At 38.1% G+C, this 21,322-nt stretch overlaps 1 protein-coding gene across 3 annotated transcripts in view; it reads right to left on the minus strand.

Annotated features, from left to right (window-relative positions):
* Positions 1-20,704, minus strand: part of EGF (epidermal growth factor) — a 56,822-nt gene extending 36,118 nt beyond the window's left edge. The window contains exons 1-7 of one of the 3 annotated variants that reach the window (XR_002114351.2): positions 20,059-20,704; positions 12,782-12,913; positions 9,798-9,997; positions 8,672-8,853; positions 5,695-5,925; positions 4,531-4,733; positions 609-734 (exon numbers count right to left, since the gene is read on the minus strand). Coding sequence is in view for 2 of the 3 variants with exons in the window: in XM_003205738.4 (XP_003205786.2) it covers positions 609-734; positions 4,531-4,733; positions 5,695-5,925; positions 8,672-8,853; positions 9,798-9,997; positions 12,782-12,913; positions 20,059-20,185 (1,201 nt within the window). In the remaining variant the exon portion in view is untranslated. The remainder of the gene's footprint in view (positions 1-608; positions 735-4,530; positions 4,734-5,694; positions 5,926-8,671; positions 8,854-9,797; positions 9,998-12,781; positions 12,914-20,058) is intronic. The other 2 variants (XM_003205738.4, XM_010710002.3) reach the window with 2 other exon arrangements.
* Between the last annotated feature and the right edge of the window lie 618 nt (positions 20,705-21,322).

A 21,322-nucleotide genomic window follows, 5' to 3' on the forward strand; every position in this document is an offset into this window, starting at 1 on the left:
AAAAATTCTCATTAGATACTTCCTTCTGACAAAAAAAATAATCTTTTTTTTAAAAATGGCTCCAACATGACTTGAGAAAAATTCTCAAAATGGGGAAGTGGTTTAGAAGATTCATTTTGGAAAACAATTCTGGCTGATTTCCTGAGAATTGTATGGCTGCTGTAAGTGTTTTAAGCTCATAATTTTGATGCCTTTACATCTATCCAACTTTGGTCATGTGGTGAAAAAGATGCTTCTAAAAGTCATATGTTGACAAAAATTAATAATACTAGATTTTTATTAAAGCAATGCACACTCAAACTTGTTAGGAATTAATGCAGTTTTTAAACGTGAGGTTTAAAACAGCCATCGTGTTACAATATCTTTCAACATTTCACCTTCAGTGATGCAATCCATTCTAAGTTTTATCAGGATCCATAAGAATGACAACTCCTTAAGCTAAGACCAACATTTCTCACAAGGACAGCATTTGTGGTATTTTTGTATGTCTACTTTTAGACTGCATTAGCACAGGGAAGGCCACTAAACTGACATGTCACCTTGAAGTAAAAGAGCAGAGGAATCTTTTTATCTGGTGGAATAAAGCTAAGAGTAGATCTATGTATTACCTTCACAAAACTGTTTATTTCGACTTAAAACAAAACCACTAGAACATTTACACCGATGAGTCCTTGAGTCCAGCCTGCAGATTCTTCTTCTGCACTTTTCTTTGTTCAAATCACAGATTCCTTTTTCTGGAAAAGCAAACATAATGTAAATGTAATCTTCTGTTCAAGGAGAAACTTGAGTGAAGTTGTGAACTTGAGTTTTGAGTGAAGATGCTCAGTGACATACCTCTCCTTCTCAACAGTAACTTGCTCAACCTGAGTAATTTATTTTATAATAACTTCTATAACTTTCTATTGGTAAAATCAAGCCAAAAATTCACTATCAAATTAAAGCATTTGTAGGACAAAGAGTCCGTTTTTCAAAGACAAAGGGTAAGTTTCTTCAGCGGAAGAAGAAATGAACCTACAGCAGAAGCCTTACTGCTACTCTCACTTCAGAGAACAAGGCAAACAGACACTGAAGCATCTCTTTCCACAGGAAGAATTGGCAGATCCTCGTGTCAGCTCAGCCATCCTCCACAGCTGGTACTTCCGCAGATACGCAACACTCATGCTCTTATTTCTGTCTTGCAAACTATTATTTTTGTTTTAATCTTCCTAATCTTCTTCTAGGGTTGCTTGCCCCTTTTCCAAGCTAAGAATAGCTGAACTGCTGCCACTGGATATGGGTATGTAGCCACCCACACACAACTCTGTGCTTGCCCTGAGCTGTATGTGCAATAAAGGGAGTCATGGTCTCATATAAGCAAGGAAGACATTGGATGTGAAGGAATTGCTTATACCATCTCCAATCCAACATTCAAATTCCAAGAGGCGGACACCAGCATAATATTAAATTTCAGCATTTAATCTTCTGCTAGCCACAGAGGAAGAAAAGCTAGCCATCAGTTGCAATGACAGATCACATCTATAAAAGAGTGAACTAATTTCCTAACAGACATTTCATCTTGGCTGAATATCAGCAGTGGACATATTTGCATCAGACTGATTAATTTCTCTCTAACAAAAATCATATCGCTGAATGAAAAACAGTGATGGATGACTAGATGGATATTATGTGTGTCACTATGCACATGAGCTTATCAGAAACTTGAATCTTATGTCGTTTTATCTGAGCCTATCTTTTTGTAGAACTATTTTTGAATTTACAAACTAGACCCTTAATCTTTGTCACTATTGAAGCTGAATCAGACACGTTATGATGAGGTATCTAACTTCCAAATACAGAACAAATCACAATGACAGCAGTGCAAATATATTCAATCTCAAAACAGTACAAATGAGTAATCAGACAATACTCGAGACTGCATCTTAAAACTGAAGGTGAATAGTCTCTAAGTCATGAATCACAAAAATTTTAAGATAATATTTTCTGTAGAAATAGTCACTATGAACCGTATTTTCTCACTGCCCCCTACCCCATCAAATTTTAAATGGAAATTTTTGTTCTCAGATGATTACTTGACATCACATTAGAAAGAAACAGAAGGTAATTCCTCTATATATATATCCTGGCATTTCTGAATAGCACTTCCTTTTGATTTATTAAGCTGTCAGAGAAGGTATTTTTAAAAAATTCCAGACAGAGCCTTTGAGACTTTACGGTAATTAAAGCATTTTATGAACCATTAATAAAAGTGGAAAGAGCACTCCAACTGGCATTTGTGAATGCACATACTGATATCAAATCTAGGGTTAGTTATCAAAGAGACTTCAGTTAAATTAAAGACCATCTTCCAGGTACTACCATGCCAAAGCTGTTGTGTGGGGTTATAGCAAATCCCACAGCTGAATTAATGCCACTCTCCCTACTTATTGGCCCTGATCAGTTCAGGAAAGCCTTTTGAAAGAGAAGAAGGAAAGAGGACATGAGAAATGTAAAATAAATAATCCAAATTCCTGTCAAAAATCTGATCATATCAGTTGAGCACTTCTTGTCAGTTTCCTTTTCATCTGAAGGACTTATTTGCTATCTGTTTTAAATAAGGCCTGATAATTCACAGCTGACACTACAGTGTAACACACACTTTCTTAGCTTGTACAGAGCATCCAATTAATCTAGGTATGCTTTCATCTCCAGGTTTCTCTGCTGTAAGATCAGCTATAAATCTCATTTGTACTCCAGACTCATTAGCCCTTCTTTCATCTCAGTTCTCACAGTGGATAAGCCAAGCAATGTACACACAAAGTCCAAAAAGTTCGTCTGGATTCAACCCTTTAAGCTTCTTTCTACTCCATCACTTCCCAGACATTTTTGCAAGATATTTAGAATAAAATAGAACTACTACTGAAAACACTGTCATAGTTTCATAAGACATGTTGGAAGTATAGCAGTAAATGATGCAAGGCATTTAATAGCACTAGTATGTGATTTATTAAAGAGAGGTGGGGACAACCTTATTCCAGTGGAAAGAGAAACTTAAGAAAATAACGTGTTCTAGAGGGAAGAACTGAATGACCATAGTCAATGAGCATTATGCTACATCCTTTTGTGGAAAGAACATATGTAACAACTAATAGCCCCTGAGGTTCAGAAGAACACTGTCATGAGCTACCTTCCTCAGCTACTATATCCCCCTCTCTATCTTCTTGAAAATGCAGATATGGCAACAGGCAGTACCAAAGAAGCTTCATGAGACACTACATGGGGCATTCCAAATTTTGGAATCTTTGCAACAACACTAAGACATGCGTGGGCTTGTCACTACACTATCTACCCCACAAATGCACCCTTTCATAGTTACTCTGTGTGTGAGCACCAAATGTATGAGTTGAAGAAAGTGCTTTAATTTGACGAGACAACTGTTTTTCTCAAAGGAAGGACAGAACCAATATTGTCTCTGAATGAAGGCTCCCTGTGATTACAAGCATAAGTTTGATTTCCAAGATTACTTTCTATTCTTCACCTCAACAGATCCTTGCACTGCAAACAAAGCATTTGTGAGGGAAGTTCCCTTGAAGATTTTTATTTTCCCATTCAGATCAGAGTTCAGGAAAGAGATACAGCATTATACCACATAAAGCTGTTGGCTGGCATGAAGAAAGACAAAGCCTATTATATAGTAGATATTTCAAACTGGCTCTAAAGAGATGGACACAGTTTCAATTTTGCTCATAAAAGCACACACCACTTTCTCCTAATGTTTTTATACCACCTATACCTCTTGGGCACCCTGCACTTCCTACTGCCTCAGCAGGAATCATCAAGGAAGGCTATCCGCAGTCAACTTTCATCTTCTGATCCCACAGCAAAATGCAGTGGCATGGCTACTTCATACTGCAGGCTGCAACTGATACCAATTAAAGACCTAGGGCTCTCATTTAATAGTTACTATAAACCTGTCTTAAACATGACTCTTAATCCAATAAAGCTGAGACATCCACGCTATCACTTGTAGGCCATACTATATTCTTCTTAAAATCCTTCAGTGCCATAATAATTTATCAGAGATATTTAGATGTGCATTACATTAAAACTTCCAGCAGAGAACTGGCATTTGATGAATACAATCAACACACACACACACACAAAGGCTGTATGCTCTTTACATTTAGAAATAAAGTATAAAAATAAATTTGTGAAACAAAGAAAAGGAAGGAAAAGGAAAGTGGAAGGAAAGAAAACTGGAGAGGTGGGGAAAAGTGATGACACAGAGAAAATCACATTTAGAATCACAGGGGCTGGAGTGAGACCTCTGAAGATCATCAATTATCTCTATATGCATTTAGATTAATGAAAAGAGCAGTTAATGCTCAGCAGCTTCCTGTCTGATACGCTAGCAGACATATGGGTTGCTGAAGTTGAAGAAAACTTGGTCATTGATTTTACTGAGGCCTGGAATTTTGCAGAAGAAAATTATTACTGTGAAAGGTCAGTATGTACATCATTATTATTTTCACAAATACTTTACATTTTACTTACCAAACTCTTGAAGATCTGTTCTTGCACCAGGCTGTTTAAATGGATGCACTACTTTTATCTCCACGGGTGGAAAAAGTGATGGTTTCAGGCTAATAGTGACTACAACCTTTCCAGTATACTTGTTGGCTGTCCGTACTGTACCAGACATCAGCTCCGAATAGTACAGGTGGTCAGCAAAGAGAGACATACCAAGCAACTGATATCTACAACATCAAAAAATTAGTATGAAATGGCACATCACCCAATTCCTGTATATACTGACTCACACATTTTCTGAGCATTGAGTTCAATCAAGTTCACTGTAAATAGAATTTGTTTTCTTTTAGGGTGTATGTGAGAATCAGATGAGATACCAGAGACACTCCCAGCACTCAGAATCCTTCAGATTTACAAGAAACAGCTACAAAAATTGTGATCATTTCTCACAGAGTATATGAGATGCTGTTTAAGACTGACTCAACTGACAGAGACAGATTCTATTGAACCAGCAATTAAAATGGGCACTTTCTTTATTTAGGCCAGAAAATTCCCCCCATTTCCCAGTGTGGCACTGGAAAGTGCCTTCTCTGAACCTTTTGACTGTCTCAGGAAGTTAGGGTGGAGATGGAGGGACAGGAATAGGGTTTTCCTTAAATCTGTCACTCAGTCAGGCACTGGGGAGACGAGGGTAACTGAAAATCTGCTGACTTTCTCTGAAGAGTCTGAGCACAGGGCACCATCTATGCCTCCCTGAGCAGCAGCTGAAGAGGACAACAGGCTTAGAGGAGGACAGGGAAGACCTGATAGAGCTCAGGCTCTTGAGCATAGCTCAGACACCTGAGCTAACCTACGGTGACCTTGGACAAATCATTTAAGCTCTCTGCTTTCGGCTTCTCTATCTGCAGAAAAAGGCCACTAATAAACACTCCGAGAGGATTTCTGAGGATTAAGTGGTTATCATTTGCTAAAAGCTTAGAAGATGAAGAGTACTAAGTGGCAGTATTATCTGCAGTGAATTCAACAGTTAGTTTTTTCTGTTTTCATCTTTGTAGAACTACAGTTACAAAACATTTATATGCATCCATTACAGTGTTGTGAAGCAACAAAATAAAAGTCTTCTATGCTTTCTTTAATTGTATGCCCAGGAAATGAGAGTTTTATTTCTGACAACCCAGAAAAACTCACCGACCAGAACTTCGGAGCAAATGAACAGCACCCCCTTCATAGTCACATGATCCAATATGGGAAATCTCATTCCCATGGTCATGCTGGATCCAGTAGAGCCTTACATCAACAAAATCTAGTGAGATGGCCTTTATTTTTTCTGTGGTTCTTAAAATATTTCTCACATCACTTCCGTTGAGGAACACACGGTATATGCTTGAAACTGTACCATCTGATGACCAAAACAGTATCCTGCAGGAAAGAGGCATGTTTTGGAAAAAAAAATGAAGTATATATATGCTTACAAGGTTACATCAATCTTACCAAAGTGCATTCAGAACCAAACCTAATAATAAAGCAAGGGGATTCCTCAATATGCATTGACCTTTTCCAGGAAAAAAACATTTACGTCCTTCAAAACATAGCTCTACTTAGAATGGAAATAATTTTCGCCAGTAGTGTGTTTCTCTGTTTAATGGAATCAGTATTACCACTAATTTTTGTTTCTGTTGTTTTCCTGTTTTAATAAATATATTTCTACCAGCAACCTTATGACTGTTCAGGAAGTAATGATATACTAGAAATCTCATGTAGGTCAAGCAGGAATCAGCCCAGCTTAACCACGAGGCACAGTTGTCTCTCGCCCTGCTTTTCATGCAGTGAGAGGGAAACTAGAACAATCTCTGAAATCTACAGGGGACTGCTGCAAACTTAGGAAAAAAAGTATTTTTGAGACAGATGTTTGGCCCTCTGCCTCTGTGGAGGAAGTCATCTCCAAAAACTTCAGACCGAAACTGCACACAGTAGTACTTTACTTAAAAATACCAAATCATTTCCTTCTACCATCTTCCTCCTGGTTACAGCAGACAGCCTATGATGTAATTAAATTAAGGCCCAATCAAAATAAAGTTCCAATACCCAAATCAGTTAGGCACTGAACTTACATACATCTGAGGTTATTAATGGATCAGAACTCAGATTTAGTGATGTGACTAAGGTTAGCAACAGCTCTAACAGGGCAAGTTAACACTCACTTGCCTATTTTATTCCTTAAAGCTTGGGTTTAGATTCTTTGCTTTAGATTTTTACACTTAAGCACAAAAAAAATCCAAGACACTTTATAATTTTGCCTTATCTCACAAAACTTCAAGATTTATAGTATGAAACAGCATAAAGCCAGCTTTACTGCATTAACCTACTGTTAAAGACCCTGAAAAGGATTAGATCTCACTGGCAAGAGATTGTACTAAACAAGCAGGAAGAAACAACCCTTGCCTCATCGCTTTTTCTCCCTGTTACATGGTCTCCAGTCATCATAGATTATTAAAGTAGATGCAAAAACATGTTTCCAGAAGGACAGTCCAGCTTTCTACTGTCATTTTTAAACACTTCATTAATACCTGCTTACATTTCTGTGCCACCTTTTGCTATTTAAGAAACTTCAATGCTCTGGAAGTTCGAATAAATGCTAGCATTCACTTTTTGTCGATTAGGAAACTAAGAAACAGAAGTAATTATCGTTTCTGTACAGGCATTTTGCAAATCTGTTTATGATCTTAACAAACAGGAAAAGTGAAGAACAAAGTTTACAAGCCAGCTTGAGTAATTGCCAGCATTTACTTTATTTGTCATCTCCTTCTTTTATTTTTAATCCTGATTTTTCAGCATTTCTAAATACCATTTTAAAAAAATCAATCTTACAGCTAGGGTTACATCATTAGCAGTAAAATAATCTTATCACCATTAATATCTAGGCACATTCATTGAGAAAAACTCTATTACTAGGGCATCACACTGACTTTCATTTCTTAAGAGTTGCATAGATTTTAGGAAAGACAACATTAACACCAGACTTAGAGAATGTGTATATCTGTGGGCATAAACATATTGTTGGGTATTTTTTTTTCCTTTTTTTTTAAAAATTCACATTAAAAATAGAGCCTTTAGGATTTCCATACAGGCAAAACACACCAGGACAGAATTGTAACAACAGACTTCTTGAAGTCTATTTTCTTTACAGTTTATTACTGGTTTTCTGTGAGCATGTATGTACAGTTTCAATGCATGGTGAATCACACCTAGATGAATATACAAACTTGAATCTCCACATATGTTTGATTGAGTTCTGGAAATATATTTCTATAATGTCATTTTGTAACATATCCATCTATGGCATTTGACCATGGATTTAAGGACCTGTGAATATTTCCAAAACTGATAAACACTATATTTAAGTAAATCAGAAGAAAATATTTTAAATGAAAATACACTTATTTATAGTCTAAGTGTGCCAGGTTGGGAGTAAAAGGGACTCCCAACATTTGGAATGAACATTTGTGAGCAACATTTGGATGGTTGGACTAGATGATCTTGTAGGTCCTTTCCAACTTTTGATTCTATGATTTGCAGACATTGTAGCCTTTGTTGCTCCATTTCTTCCTGCTGCCTTGAAACTATGCTCTCTTTGAGAAAGGACCAGCAGATCCTCATATCTCCTAACTAATGAAATTTTCTCTGATGACCAATAGGTACAGATTCTGCATTAGACCTTAGTAGGCCTTTCTCACACACTTCTCTGGTTCTCTCTTATATATTTATTAATCTCTTATTCTATTATCCCCCAAAAAAGGAGATGTAGATTAGACTTTTGGCAGAAATTTTTCACTTTGAGGCACCAGCACCAGCTGCCCAGAGAAGATGTGAATGCCCCATCCCTGAAGGTGGTCAGGACCAGGCTGGATGGGGCCCTGAGCAGCTAGACCTGGTGGGGGGCAACCAGCCCATAGCAGGGGGTCAGAACTGGATAAGCTTCAAGGTCCCTTCCAACCGAAGTAATTCTATGGTTCTATAATTCTATGATTTTATCAACATTCAAGTAGGTATTGTACTAAAGACAAAACACCATGCACACAGCATTTCCACAACTGGTAAACCACAATCACAATATTCAGTATATTAGAGTTCATTTTAATGAAATTACTAACCTAGTTAAAATTACCTTTGCTCAGCATCAATTGCAATCTTTGTGGGACGACCAATATGTCTTAGAAGAACTCGGCGTTTCTTTCCATTCATGTCTGTTGCTTCTATGGTTGCTTTCTGTCTATTGGCCCAGAGAATGTCCTGATTTATCCAGTCAATAGCAAATCCTGAAATGCCTTTGTCTATATAACATAATCTCTGTAAACAACAAAAAATTGTTAACAAGAAGCATCATAGTTGCCATAAGCTTGACTTTCAGTACATTGACTATTGTGCCAGACTGAGTTTTCCATCTCATTCCACTGGCCTGCTTTATTTTCTCTCAGACCTGTATTATTGGTCTTTCTTATTTTTTAATTGTTTTCATTTTCCCTTGGCTCTTACACTCCTTCTGAATGAGTGAACCACAGGTAAAATAGAAATTATTTGTAAGCGATACACTGAACTGATCTTCGAGCTACAATTTCTGCCTGCATTTCAAACATTATGAAGCACTCAGATGAAAGACAACATAACACACTGTTGCTAGAGTTTGATCCTTAAAAAACAGCTTAAAATACATAAGTTAAGATTCCACATGGGTACAGCAAAACCAGTAATCTCTCTCCAACAAAAGAAGGTTCTCACAGCACTGAAGTGCAGCCATACCAGCCTGTCTTCCCTTTAATGAGCCAGAGGCAATGAACTGCACAGTTTTTTCTGAACAAAGGATGCAGTTCTAAAAGAAGCTTTTATGCAACCATAGAAACCAATAAAAAGATTGAGGGGAAAAAAAAAAAGAGCAGGAATTCAAGCACATTCTTCTCATACCATTTGTGGTGGTTTGAGTTATGATAATCTGAAAGACAAATTTTCATAATGCCAAAGATTAACTTAAAATTGATAGAGACATTATTGTCCTCAAAGATTTGGCTTGTCTACATTTCTTCCCTTTTAGTTGATCTGTAGAAAATACTACATGTACTGTGAATGTCGGTAAAAAAGCCTAGGCTCAGAACCAGAATCATTATGGCAGCAAAAACTGTTTAATAAGCCTGAAATGCCAATAAATAAACAGGAACTGCAGAACTGCACCTCAGATTAGGTGTTTCTGCATAGAGTTTAATGCCAAATAAACAATTTGAGAGAAATGATGACTTTACCTCTCTTTTTGTACCATTCAGGTGAATTCTTTGCAGAAGTCGCTTTTCTGAATCTACCCAGTACACTTTCTCTTCTGTATAATGAAAATCTATAAGTCCTGATGGACCAGCATCATCCACCAATCTTTCATGATTGGTCCCTTCAGTGTCAATTCTGTAGATGGCACTTCCATGGTGAAAAAGTAGGAATGGTGCAGGGTCTGATGTAAGAAAAAAAAAAAGGAGGGGTGGGGGGACACCAATTAATAGATAAGCATTGAATTTTTTGCTGCATTGCATTAAGTTTCTAGTTGAATATTAGGAAAAATTTCTTCTCCAAAATAGTGGATGGGCACTGAACAGACAGCTTGGGGAGATGGTGGAGCCATCATCCGTGGAGATGTTCAAGAACAGCATAGATGCAGTAATGAGGGGCATGGGTTAGTGGTTAATATTTGTGGGTAGGTAAACAGTTGGACAAGATGATCTTAGACATCTTTTCCAGCCTTAATGATTCTATGATTCTAAATTCTCATCAGTATTATCCTAGACAGAGTAGGAGATTTAACCTTCTCACTCATTTTTAATTGTAACTTTCTAGGTACATCACAGAGAATCAATGACCAATGTGATATAAATATAATAGTCTATTCACATTCACTGCTGAAAATCCATTAGGTTAAAAATCTGAGTAATGAAACTGAGATTGCAGAAAAATTGTAGTTAGAATATATATACTTGGACACAGAGACCAATCTTTAGTATACCATTAAAGCAGATTCAAAGGAGAAAGTCCCATGATGGTTGTTACTCTGGGGATTTATAAAATGGTTGCCTGAAACAATAGATCATGGCATACAAGAAATTCTCTTGTCAAGTGACTTTGAGATACAAGTACTTATACAGATCCAACAGAATAACAGATTTAAAACCTATCTAGTTACTTGTTGAATTAATGTTTCCAAGAATTCAACCACCTTCACAGCAGAGGAAAGACCCCAAGTTTGATTTCTCCATTGAACAAGTTCTGACAGCAACTACGATGTAATTAACTGCTGCTCACAAGGAAGATGATCAACACTCTGATTTCAAGACTATTACAGTGGTGCATATTTGGAGTTTTCAAGGTATTACCCAGTTATAAAAATTTCTTCTAGGATGTTAGTGTCTCCATTTTTCTGCTGCTATTTGCACCAAGTGGCCCCGGGTGAGAGCGTTTAAACTATGGAGGCTTGCTTTAGGTAAATGGTAAATGAACAGTGAAGTGTAGCAAGGTTGATTTATCTCAGGAATGTGACAGCTGTACTGCCAGCATTTCTGCTAACTAGATGACCAAGAACATTTTTACACTTTGTTTTTTGTCCTTTCCACTTTCTGAATTTCCCAGGTGGAGCCTGTAAATGAGGGCTATAAATGGAATTGGGACTGAACTAATCTGATTCTGATCACAGAGGAGCCAGTCAGATCTGGGATTAAATTTTATCACCTCTCAACTATCATTATAATTACTATAAATATCAGTAATAACCTTTAAAGAAGTTGAAGCCCTCATACAACATAATAAAGCAAGACTGTTATTTGAAAGACACCTGAACACAAATATTGCAGGTTAACAGGTTTGTTTTCAGGTCTCTTCAGCTCAAAGGTGAATGGCTTACAAAGCAGTCAAATTAAAAAAATAAATCTATATAAAGACATTCTTAAGTAGTACTGAAAGAAATCTAGCCTGGCTCTTTGCATTGATGACAATCTGGGAGCAGTATGGAATACTTTTGATTATTGTATTGTATTGATTATTGTGAAGATTAACAACATCCAGAGAGAATCAAGGACATCTCCAAATCCTTCATTTGGAAACCAGTTCTGCCACATCCCATCTCCACACTAGGGAGAGTCCCAGGTGAATATTAGAAAGAAAACCTGAGCTCCTGGACCAGGAGGGAGTTGTAGCATATCCCAGACAGGAACCAAAACCAGACGTTCAGGAAACCAACAGGGAGAGGTGAGAGGTGAAATTTAGAGCACTCACACACCATATTCTAGATGCAAGGTTAAACAATAAAATCCAACCAGATTTTTTCCCATGAATAGCACCAGTTGAGTACAAAACTAAGGTTATTTAGAAGGTGTAATGATGGATCTTTTCCTCTCAGAAGGGTTAAATTCTCTTTAAATGTCAGTACTTCTTACATGATCAAAAAACAATTGAAACCCTCAAGAGAGCAGGAGAGAAAGACCTCATGTTAGCACTCAGGAGACAGGACAAGGGGAAACGGCCAGAAACTGCAGCATAGGAAGTTCCGCACAAATGTGCACAAGAACTTCTTTACGGTGAGGGTGACGGAGCACTGGAACGGGCTGCCCAGTGAGGCTGTGGAGTCTCTTTCTCTGGAGATATTCAAGACCCGCCTGGACACCTACTTGTGTGGCCTGGTGTAGGGAACCTGCTTTGGCAGGGGGTATGGACTCGATGATCTGTGGAGGTCCCTTCCAACCCCTATGATTCTGCGATTCTGTGATTCATGTTTATTATGAAAATGCCTATGGATCAAACCAAAAAGTAAGCGCTACCTGCATTTCACAGCTCTGCCTCTACCCTAAATACGCTGGACAGACATCAGTACCAACAGATTAAAAGAGGTGAAGGTAGCAAAATCTCCATGCTGCTGTCTTCTTCTGGTAAAAGTAGAGACATGGTAATAGAGTGATCACAGTTCTGATCACAGAGGAAGAGTAGCTTTGCTAAATAGAAAATCATGTTTTTTTTTCATTTGCTTTTGTGTGTTTTCCTGTTTCCCACTACAGTACTTTCCATTCTTCATTCATTTTCCCCTCACCACACAGAATAGGTAGTTTTTCAGTCACCAAACCAGAGCTGCTATGCAGTGTCTAAGTCAGCACCATGAGTAGGATCCGGTGAGATATCTTTCACTTCTAAATATAATGCTGACTGCTAACTGAACTCTAAAGTACTTTTTTAGACATAAAAAAGAAAATGAACTTACCATTCACATAGCAAGACCGTCTGTCTATATCCAAGGTGTAACCAGGCAAGCAGGAGCAGAAGTAGGACCCTGGTACATTTGTACAAGTTTGGCCACAGGTTCCCAGACCACCTTCAAGGCATTCATCAATATCTGAAATGTGGTTTGAACAGATTAGGGCAATTCAACTAGAAACAGCAGCACAAGGCAAACAGAAAGAAAACCCTTCAGAGAGAAAGCTAGGTACAAAATATCACATCAAGAGAGGAAAGGAGGGTGACTGTATTGCACTATGCATTGCTTTCAGGATTATTTCCTTTCCTTGCCATCACATGCACAGCAATTTTTATTTTTTTAAGCGACTATCCAAGGAAATTACCATTCTATCCAGTGTCTGGGCACTCTACACAAATGGTCTCCAATTGCTCAAACAGAGGGAACAGACTTGTCTCATACTCCATATCTGATGTTTACATAATCATCTGCTATGCAAACACCCTCTGCAGCTGCTTCCCTCTATCATTATCCCTTATCCACAATAACATTTTTGAAAATAAAACACCAAATTTTGCAAAACAGCAAAGCAGCAGTCTGCCATGGCAGTGAGCTCATTTTTGTTTAAGCCCTTTTTGTTTGAGTTTCAAAAACATATACAAAGCACTGAAAAAATCGTTTATATTTTATATAGATAGATAGATAGATATAGATATATATTTATACACATATACATATACATGTGTGTGTATTCTGAGATCAGCAAGCCCAAACCGAGGCAGCAAACAAACAAATTAGAAAACTGACTTTTAACTGGTAGAGTATAAATAGTAGTAAATATAGAAAATTAAGGACCTTATTTTTTAAAACAGTCACCATTGAGGATCCCATTCAATAATAAGAGGGGAAAATATTACCCTATTTGGCAGCATTCAGCTCTGTGGATGATGGTCCCTAAAAGTTCAGAGAATCTTCAGTTCCTACTGAAATAAAATGCATCTGATAACAACTTCCTGAAGTCGCTGAGCATCGTACCCTTTTGTATTTCTTGGGTAAGCACAGTGAAGGATGCTCTGAAGAGCAGCTTTTCCCTCAGCCAAGATCAAAAAGTTAAAAAGTGTACACAATAAGGATAAAAGCATGATTTGAGTGTAAGAAAACAGCTTCTCAGTGAGACACTTGATAGCTCTGTCTGTTTAGCTTATCAGAAAGAAACCTGGGAGAAGATGACAATATACAAATACCTTCAAAAAGTACCAGTTTTTCTCAGAGACGTTTTAACCTCCCACAGGAAATAATTAAAAAGGTTCATGGCTGAGAACTGAAATGAGAGAAATTCAATTCAGTTAACAGAAAATATGATTCAGTAAGGGAACTGCTAAGCTACCACAAAAAACTGTGACACTGTGAAAACCACTAGTGGATGTTCTCAAGGCAAGACCAGAATGGGGAGACATGCTTTAACAAAGCACAGGATGCCGAGCTGTATATTAAGGTAACTGGCAAATGGCCTGTGGTTTACAGCGTGGTCTCCTCCATGATTAAGCAATATGAATCTACAGATCAGATCACACTGATCATTCGGGCTAAAAGAATTTATGCTGCTTGTCTGGGTAGTTGTACTTGAGAGGATTTTAGGGTTATCAGTGTGCCCATTTTCACCACTAGCAAAGTTCACACAGTAAAGAAATTTCACACATACTGAAAAGTGAATAATCACTCCAGCTGAAGATTAATTGCCAATGAAAGCAGAGGGATGCAGAGACAGAACACCCAGGCATCAAGGAGTGGACCTTCCAGACTTAGAGAAGAAGCAATGAAAAAACACTGAGCTGTTATTAAACACATCATTAACATTTGACTCTTACTCTGATAACAGTGGAAGAGGGTCCTGTTATTAACATACATTAACCATTAACATACTTCCTTCTTTTTGTAAAGTCGGGGGGGGGGACAGGAAATAAACAAATAAATGTTTCTTAATGCTTGGGAGAACTTGACCACGACAACATCCATAAGTTGAAACCTGCCATGCCTTCACCTGAGTTCCTTGTGCCAAAGCAATGCACATAGCTGCACAGCATCCTGCTGTAGCTGTTTCACACCTCCTGGCAACCATTTCCCCCAGTGGGAACTTTGTCCTGTGAAAGAAATAGGCTTAGGGAGCACAAAAGCTGTCTGCAGTGCCCTGACAGCCAGTCCTGAAAGGACGAATGAGGTTCTGCTCTGTTCTCAAAGGCTTCTTTATGCTGAAAATGCCTTGAGAATCAACAAAAACGATGAATCATTTCATCACCGCATTGGCAGCCCTCAATGACTTTGCATACAAATATGCCACTTTGTTGAGAGTCCTGAGAAATGCTCTAGTTGCAGAAGGTGAAGCATTAGTATGCCTGGCAGGGACACAGAGAAACCACAGTGAGCCAGAAGTCGCCTTTCATTAGGGCCCAAGCAAACGGACTATAGATGTAAAATATACACTTGCAGATAGCCATACTCACTCAAAATTTGTTTAATGTGGACTTTGGGGGTGAATTCAATTCACTTTATTTAGCCACCATCATAACCTTTTCAACAAGGTTGAAATTCACACTTAAGGAAACAATCCATCTTTTTTAACTATTTGGTTAAAAACATACAACTCAAAGAACAGAAGACAGCCAGAGAAGACACTTCAGCTACCAACCAGTCACAGTAAGATTGAAGTGGCTCAGTATCTCTGCTTCCAAATTTTTAAATGAGATTGGAAGTACAACCCAAGTGCTCACAGTTTTTGAAAGGGTAGAGGCTGTGGAGTGTTCCTGTATTGTGGTAAGGGACTATGATATCTTTAGTATCCTACCTTTCTGGACTCAGATCTCAAGAGTTAAGCCACAAGAATGGAAAAATAAATAAACGTCATGCATAAATTAGTAACTACAAAATCATATCCAAGGTATTTTCATAGTTTCAGCAGACCTCTACTTCCCAGATCACAGAGTTCAATTTTCAACATAATATTATTGGATTGCTTTTCATGAAGCTCTTACCTATCTACTCCTCCTTGAAATGCATCAGCAAATACTGTCTTCCAGCTCCCTTTAAAAATAAATTTCAAATGATATTCTAGAAAGTCATAATTTTTGCTTAAAACAGAATGTCAGTTATTCTCCACTGAGAAAAACATTGATGACTCTTGTAGTAACAGTCACTGGTCCTGGAATCTGCTTTTCAGCATTAAACTTCATGTGTAATGCCAATTTTGTCATCTCTTGTGACACATTTCCCTCCTTTTTATTCTGATCCAAGATTTTATAGGTAAGGACAGTATTTGCCCATATTCAGCTGTATCCAATTTCCAGAGAATTCAGAGGGAATCTTCTCATGATTTGTCCATGTTGAAGAATTCTCTCTTATTATTTGGTAACTGTATTTTCAATCAACCTCCACATGGCAGTGTAATATGAAGTGAGATATCTGGAAGACAGCTGCTGAAAAGAGCAAACAAACATGCCTCTACTTCAGCTCTTCTGAAAAATAGGGATACAGTGGGATCTCAACAGGATTATCCCTAATGTTAAGTCATGACAGGGATAGATAATACCATTCCCCATTTCAGTGGTCCTTACTGCTCCTTATGCAATATTTGCAGAGTCTGTTAATTTGCCAGGTTTTGGCATTTCAAACGTCTCAGAAAGCAACATAAGAATTCTTAAAAGGGTGTGAGGCTGCATGGAGCAAATTGAAGCCAGCATTTAGCTAGCCAAGATGAATTTAAAGATGTAATACAAAGAGGAATACTTTTTATATTTCATGTCACCAGCATTCTATGATTGGAGAAGAGTGAACAGCAAAAAAGAAAGGAGGAAATTTTGAAACACAGAAAGCAGCATCTGACTGAAAGTCTTGATCTAGATAGCTGCAGTCGTCACGTTCAATTGCAGACTTTAGCTCTGTAGGAATGTGCAGCGTGCTGAAGAAGTGAAAAGAGCTGATCAGTTAATACCAGAAGTTAGTAGAGACAGTAGAGTAAGGTTCTAGAGGTAGGTACAACTTTAATGACAAGGGTTGTGTTTTCCCTTTTTAATATACGTTACAATTTTACAATATTATAAAAAATAAATTTATTTTTAATAACTATAATTCTTTTCCTTTAAAACTGACAAAGTCAGTCCTGAAACCAAGGTGCATACCAATCTTGCAGTATTCCCAAGAGCCCAAGAGGAACAGGCATCAGTGTTCTTCTGAAAATTGGTAATGCAAGAGGCTGCTCTATGGCTGTCTTTAAATAAACACTACCATGTGGGAAATTTCCTTGGTTTCAAGTGGGGAGAGTATCTATATCCCTCAGGACTATTAAAAAAGTGTTGTTAAATCAATACTTCAGGAAGGGATAATCATTTGATTTCAACAGGCATAAGACCCATCTCCTGGTCTATCATGAATGCTTAGATGGTTAACAACATGAGAAATCAAAGCTCTCCCTATATACACATTTTTACCTTGCAGAAAGAGCCATTGTATTGCCAAGACTATTTTTATTTTAGAGTAAGTAGGTTTTGTTTCCATGAGGATCTAAGGAAGGTAAGTTATTTAATGGTAACTGAGTCCCCACTCTTTACATCATCATAAGTTAAGTCAAGATGACAGTGTCAAGAATAGAAAAAAATGCTTCCAGTTGCATTACAGATTTCTTATAAATGGATATAATCTTGCAACAGGCCAGTCTTATTTTGATCTCATGCTCTGTTCTCCCATACTTTGTCTCTTATAAACTGTGCTGTATATCTGTTCCAAGATACATGCTCCCCCAGCTTAAAGGCCTTTCCTTTCTTGGCATACCAAGTCAGGATTCAAATAATGTCTCTTAAAATAACTGTATAAAATTATGTGAAACGTTTAGAGTTAGATTTCAATATCCTTTAACAGGATGAGATGCCTTTGATCTTTGAATATCCCTAGAAATAAAAGGAACTAATTAAGAAGTGAGTAATTTAACAATGTACGAAGAGCAAAGCCTAGACCTTCATCAGTAATGGTTTTATGGAAAACTATTCTAGAAAAGTTGGAAAAACACTTTTCAGTTAGTGCTGTTTGTAAGGGACAGCTTCTCAATTCACCGTAGTCCCTATGGCTGGCATGATGCCACAGTCATAGATGATACAGAACATTTTACAATTGGTATATTTATTACAGCACACCAAGAATGGTTGCCAAGCCACAGATCACAGCCTTCTGTCATTGTTCACAGTTCAGTGGCATGAGTCATGTCTCCCACTCACCACTTGCATCCCCATTATTACCTTCAAAGTCTGCCCCCAACTTCCTACCATTTGCTGCCACTGCACCCTCTGTCTCACATAGTTAATGAACTAGGATATCACACATCCGCTCTTCTGGTCAGAACAGAATTTGCATATCCAGTTCATGGAAGAACACAGGAAATCCATTCCATCAAAGCATCCTTCAGTCTAATATTTCACATCAAAATTTTATCTGAATCAGTGGTCTCTAATTAAAAAGATACCTTAGCATAGCTCATTTTTTTTTGTTTATTATATGTTACACAGAATTGCTCACAGTAAGATCAGCTCTTGTGCAGAAGACTACTTCTATCAGTTCTTGCGCTGTCTGCTGAACTAGCAGCCATTCTGTTTTGCTGCTTTACCCATACTCTCCTCAAGGCCAATAGAGCAATTGGATATCTAATTTTCAACAGAAAAGACACAGTATTACGTCTCCATTAAGGGAAGAACAGTGCACATTAATGTGCAAAATGGGTCACCTGAAATTATATATATATATATATGCGTAAAATATATATATAGCCACCTTTTGGATGTGGAGTACATTTTGACCCAAAGGAAAGTGCCATAAATTCACTTCATTTCAGGATTGCCCTATTATACACAAGGTATTAACTGGGCATCCCTACAATGCAGAAGTCATAACTAATGTACATCCTAATTAGGTCCTGTAAGCTGGGTTCATATTACTAAATAATGTGGACCTATAGGAGAGGCTCTGTAGGATGCAATATTTGATGGGGATCTGACATCCAGATTGCACATATTTCCATGTAGGGTTATGGAGAACCAGGTCTAGTCTGGTCTTGTGGACCAAATGGCCATCAACAGCAGAGAGGATAGATGTTCTCCTAAGATACAACTTCTGGTTTAGGTTGACATAAAGGGAATCCAGTCCATGCACTCTGGGACTGTCCCACAATGTGAACACAAGCATGCTAAGAGGCAAAAGTATGGAGGTTAGTTTCAGAAATGTGTTTCTCCCTTGAATTCAAGAATCAGTGTAGAGGTACCCTAGGTGTGGTTTGGTGCTCTAACAAGCCTTTGGTCAGGTTTATCATTTATATATAAGAAATGCCTAGCTCCTTTTCTCTCAATACAAGGACATTTAACATGTGTACTTCTATTTTCTGCTTACAAGTTGGTATTTCTTGGCAGGATGTGCAGAGAAGGCACCTGTTATTAACTCACTGGAATCATGTCAAGAACTGAGTCAGAGCCTCTGAAGCCCAAGTAACTAAAGCAAAGCATGAACTCTAAGTATTAGGTCTGGGTGCAAGGCTTCCAGGGCATTTCCTTATCTCCTTACCAGAAAAAAAACATAGTCCTTCAAGGTAGCGGGGGGGAGAAGGTTTATGTAGTGATTTGTCCTACAATTTGTGAATAGTAAGAACCTGCATTTTACATATTCCAAATCACTCATGGTTATCATACTAACATTAATGTAATACATCTCCCTCAAACTTTAGCAGTGCAGTTCCAAATATATCTTTTTTTACGTACCTATGAATCATTCATTGTATATTTGCACACAGATCTGTAGATAACAGTACTATCATAGAGCAGTTTTTACAGTTATCCAGCCCATAATCTAAGTATTAACATGTACACATGCACAATCATTACATTTCTCTCTCTATATGCATATAAAGTACAAAAACACACGCACAAATTATATACATATAGAAGCAAGAATCTGCACGGGTGTGTAAAAACACAGAGAAACTACAGCTATAAAAAGGAATTTTTGTGATCAGTGAGCAGTTCTGATCTCTTATTGACCACATAAACTTTCAACCTGCTTTGTGATAGCTGAACTGGCAGACAAGGGACCGATTTCTGAAAAAGCAACTAGACAAAACATCCATTATGAGAAGGAAGAGATAGTGAGAAGCTGCTGTATCAGTTGTGCAGCTACAACGCATAGGCAATCTATATAGAAAACTCATGACAATTATAAAGCTCAGTTAAATGAATACAAATGCTTTTTCCTTAATTTGTGAATGGTCCACCACTTACCTACGCAGGCAGAGCTTTCACTCCTTAATCTGTATCCATTAGGACAGTTCCAGTGCTGCAGAGCTGAAGGGCTAGCAAAGCCAATGGTAAAAAACACTGGCAAGAAAGCAACAGGGAAGAGAAACATAGTCCTGAGTTTTTTAAACTGTCACTCGAGAAGAGCTAGCTTGTCTGCAGTCATATCCAGGGTGAGATGAACATAGGTAATCCCAAACAGTCTCTGTGATCTCCTGCTTTACACTCAGACATCACAGCACGAAGCTTTATCTTTGCCTTGCTTTTCTTGTCACTCCAGCTTGTCTGAATACAACCTTGAAGAAATTCCTGGGAGATTTCTTCCCCACACACGTCGTACTCTCTCTCTCTCTCTCTCTCTCGTTTCTTTTTTTTCTTTTTTGGAAGCCAAGTATGAAATGCCTGACACTCTCGCCACAAATTTAACACAGCTTAAAAGCAAGGCTCACAAGGATCACTGCAAACTTCCTCACAACGCACAAAGCTGCTGTTTGGGTCTTAAAAGCAAAGATGTCAGAAAACTTCACTGCTGCCCTCAGTGGGGTACAGGGAGTGCAATCTCCAGGTACTGTTCTGTGTAACGCAGTTGCTTTTCATACACAGACTTGGACGGACTCCTCTTTCCTTTTTAAGGCTCCACTTGCCCCACCTCTTCTCTTTTTAGTACCACTCGAGTGAACCCTGTGTTTGCAAATAGTAACATGGTCAGTTCCTTACTCCAGGGAACAAGCCAGAATGCAGATACACGGCTGCCCATAATGAGCAGCCTATTTAGAAAGGCAGTCCCTTGGGCCTGAGAAGTACCTATGGTGTAATGGCCACATTTTTCTCACAGACTGCAGCCTGATTTAAATCTTGCCTGTTCAGTTGTGATCAGCTGCACTCATTTTAATACCTTCTTGCATTTTACTACCACAAACAAATTCTGTCACCAAAACACTCTGTGCTAAGATTACTCCAATAACTGGAAATACAAACTGGCTTAAGGTCAGATTCAGATTTAGGGTATGTGCATGCTGGTTTCAAAAAAGTTCATCTGTCTCTCTCAAGCTGGAATGTGGCCCTTCTGCCACCAGAGACCAACACATTTCTGAGCACACATCGGTGCTATAAGGGGCTGCAGTGCACTTTTACACCTGCTTGGCTGAGGTAGATGCATTAGAGAAATTCCAGGTGCAATCTCCCAGATCAGCAAAGCATGAGAGCACAAATGTGGGTAAAGTGCTGAATTTTTCACATGCTGGCAGCG

This window comes from Meleagris gallopavo, chromosome 4 (assembly GCF_000146605.3).
Source record: "Meleagris gallopavo isolate NT-WF06-2002-E0010 breed Aviagen turkey brand Nicholas breeding stock chromosome 4, Turkey_5.1, whole genome shotgun sequence".
NCBI classification, from domain to species: domain Eukaryota; kingdom Metazoa; phylum Chordata; class Aves; order Galliformes; family Phasianidae; genus Meleagris; species Meleagris gallopavo.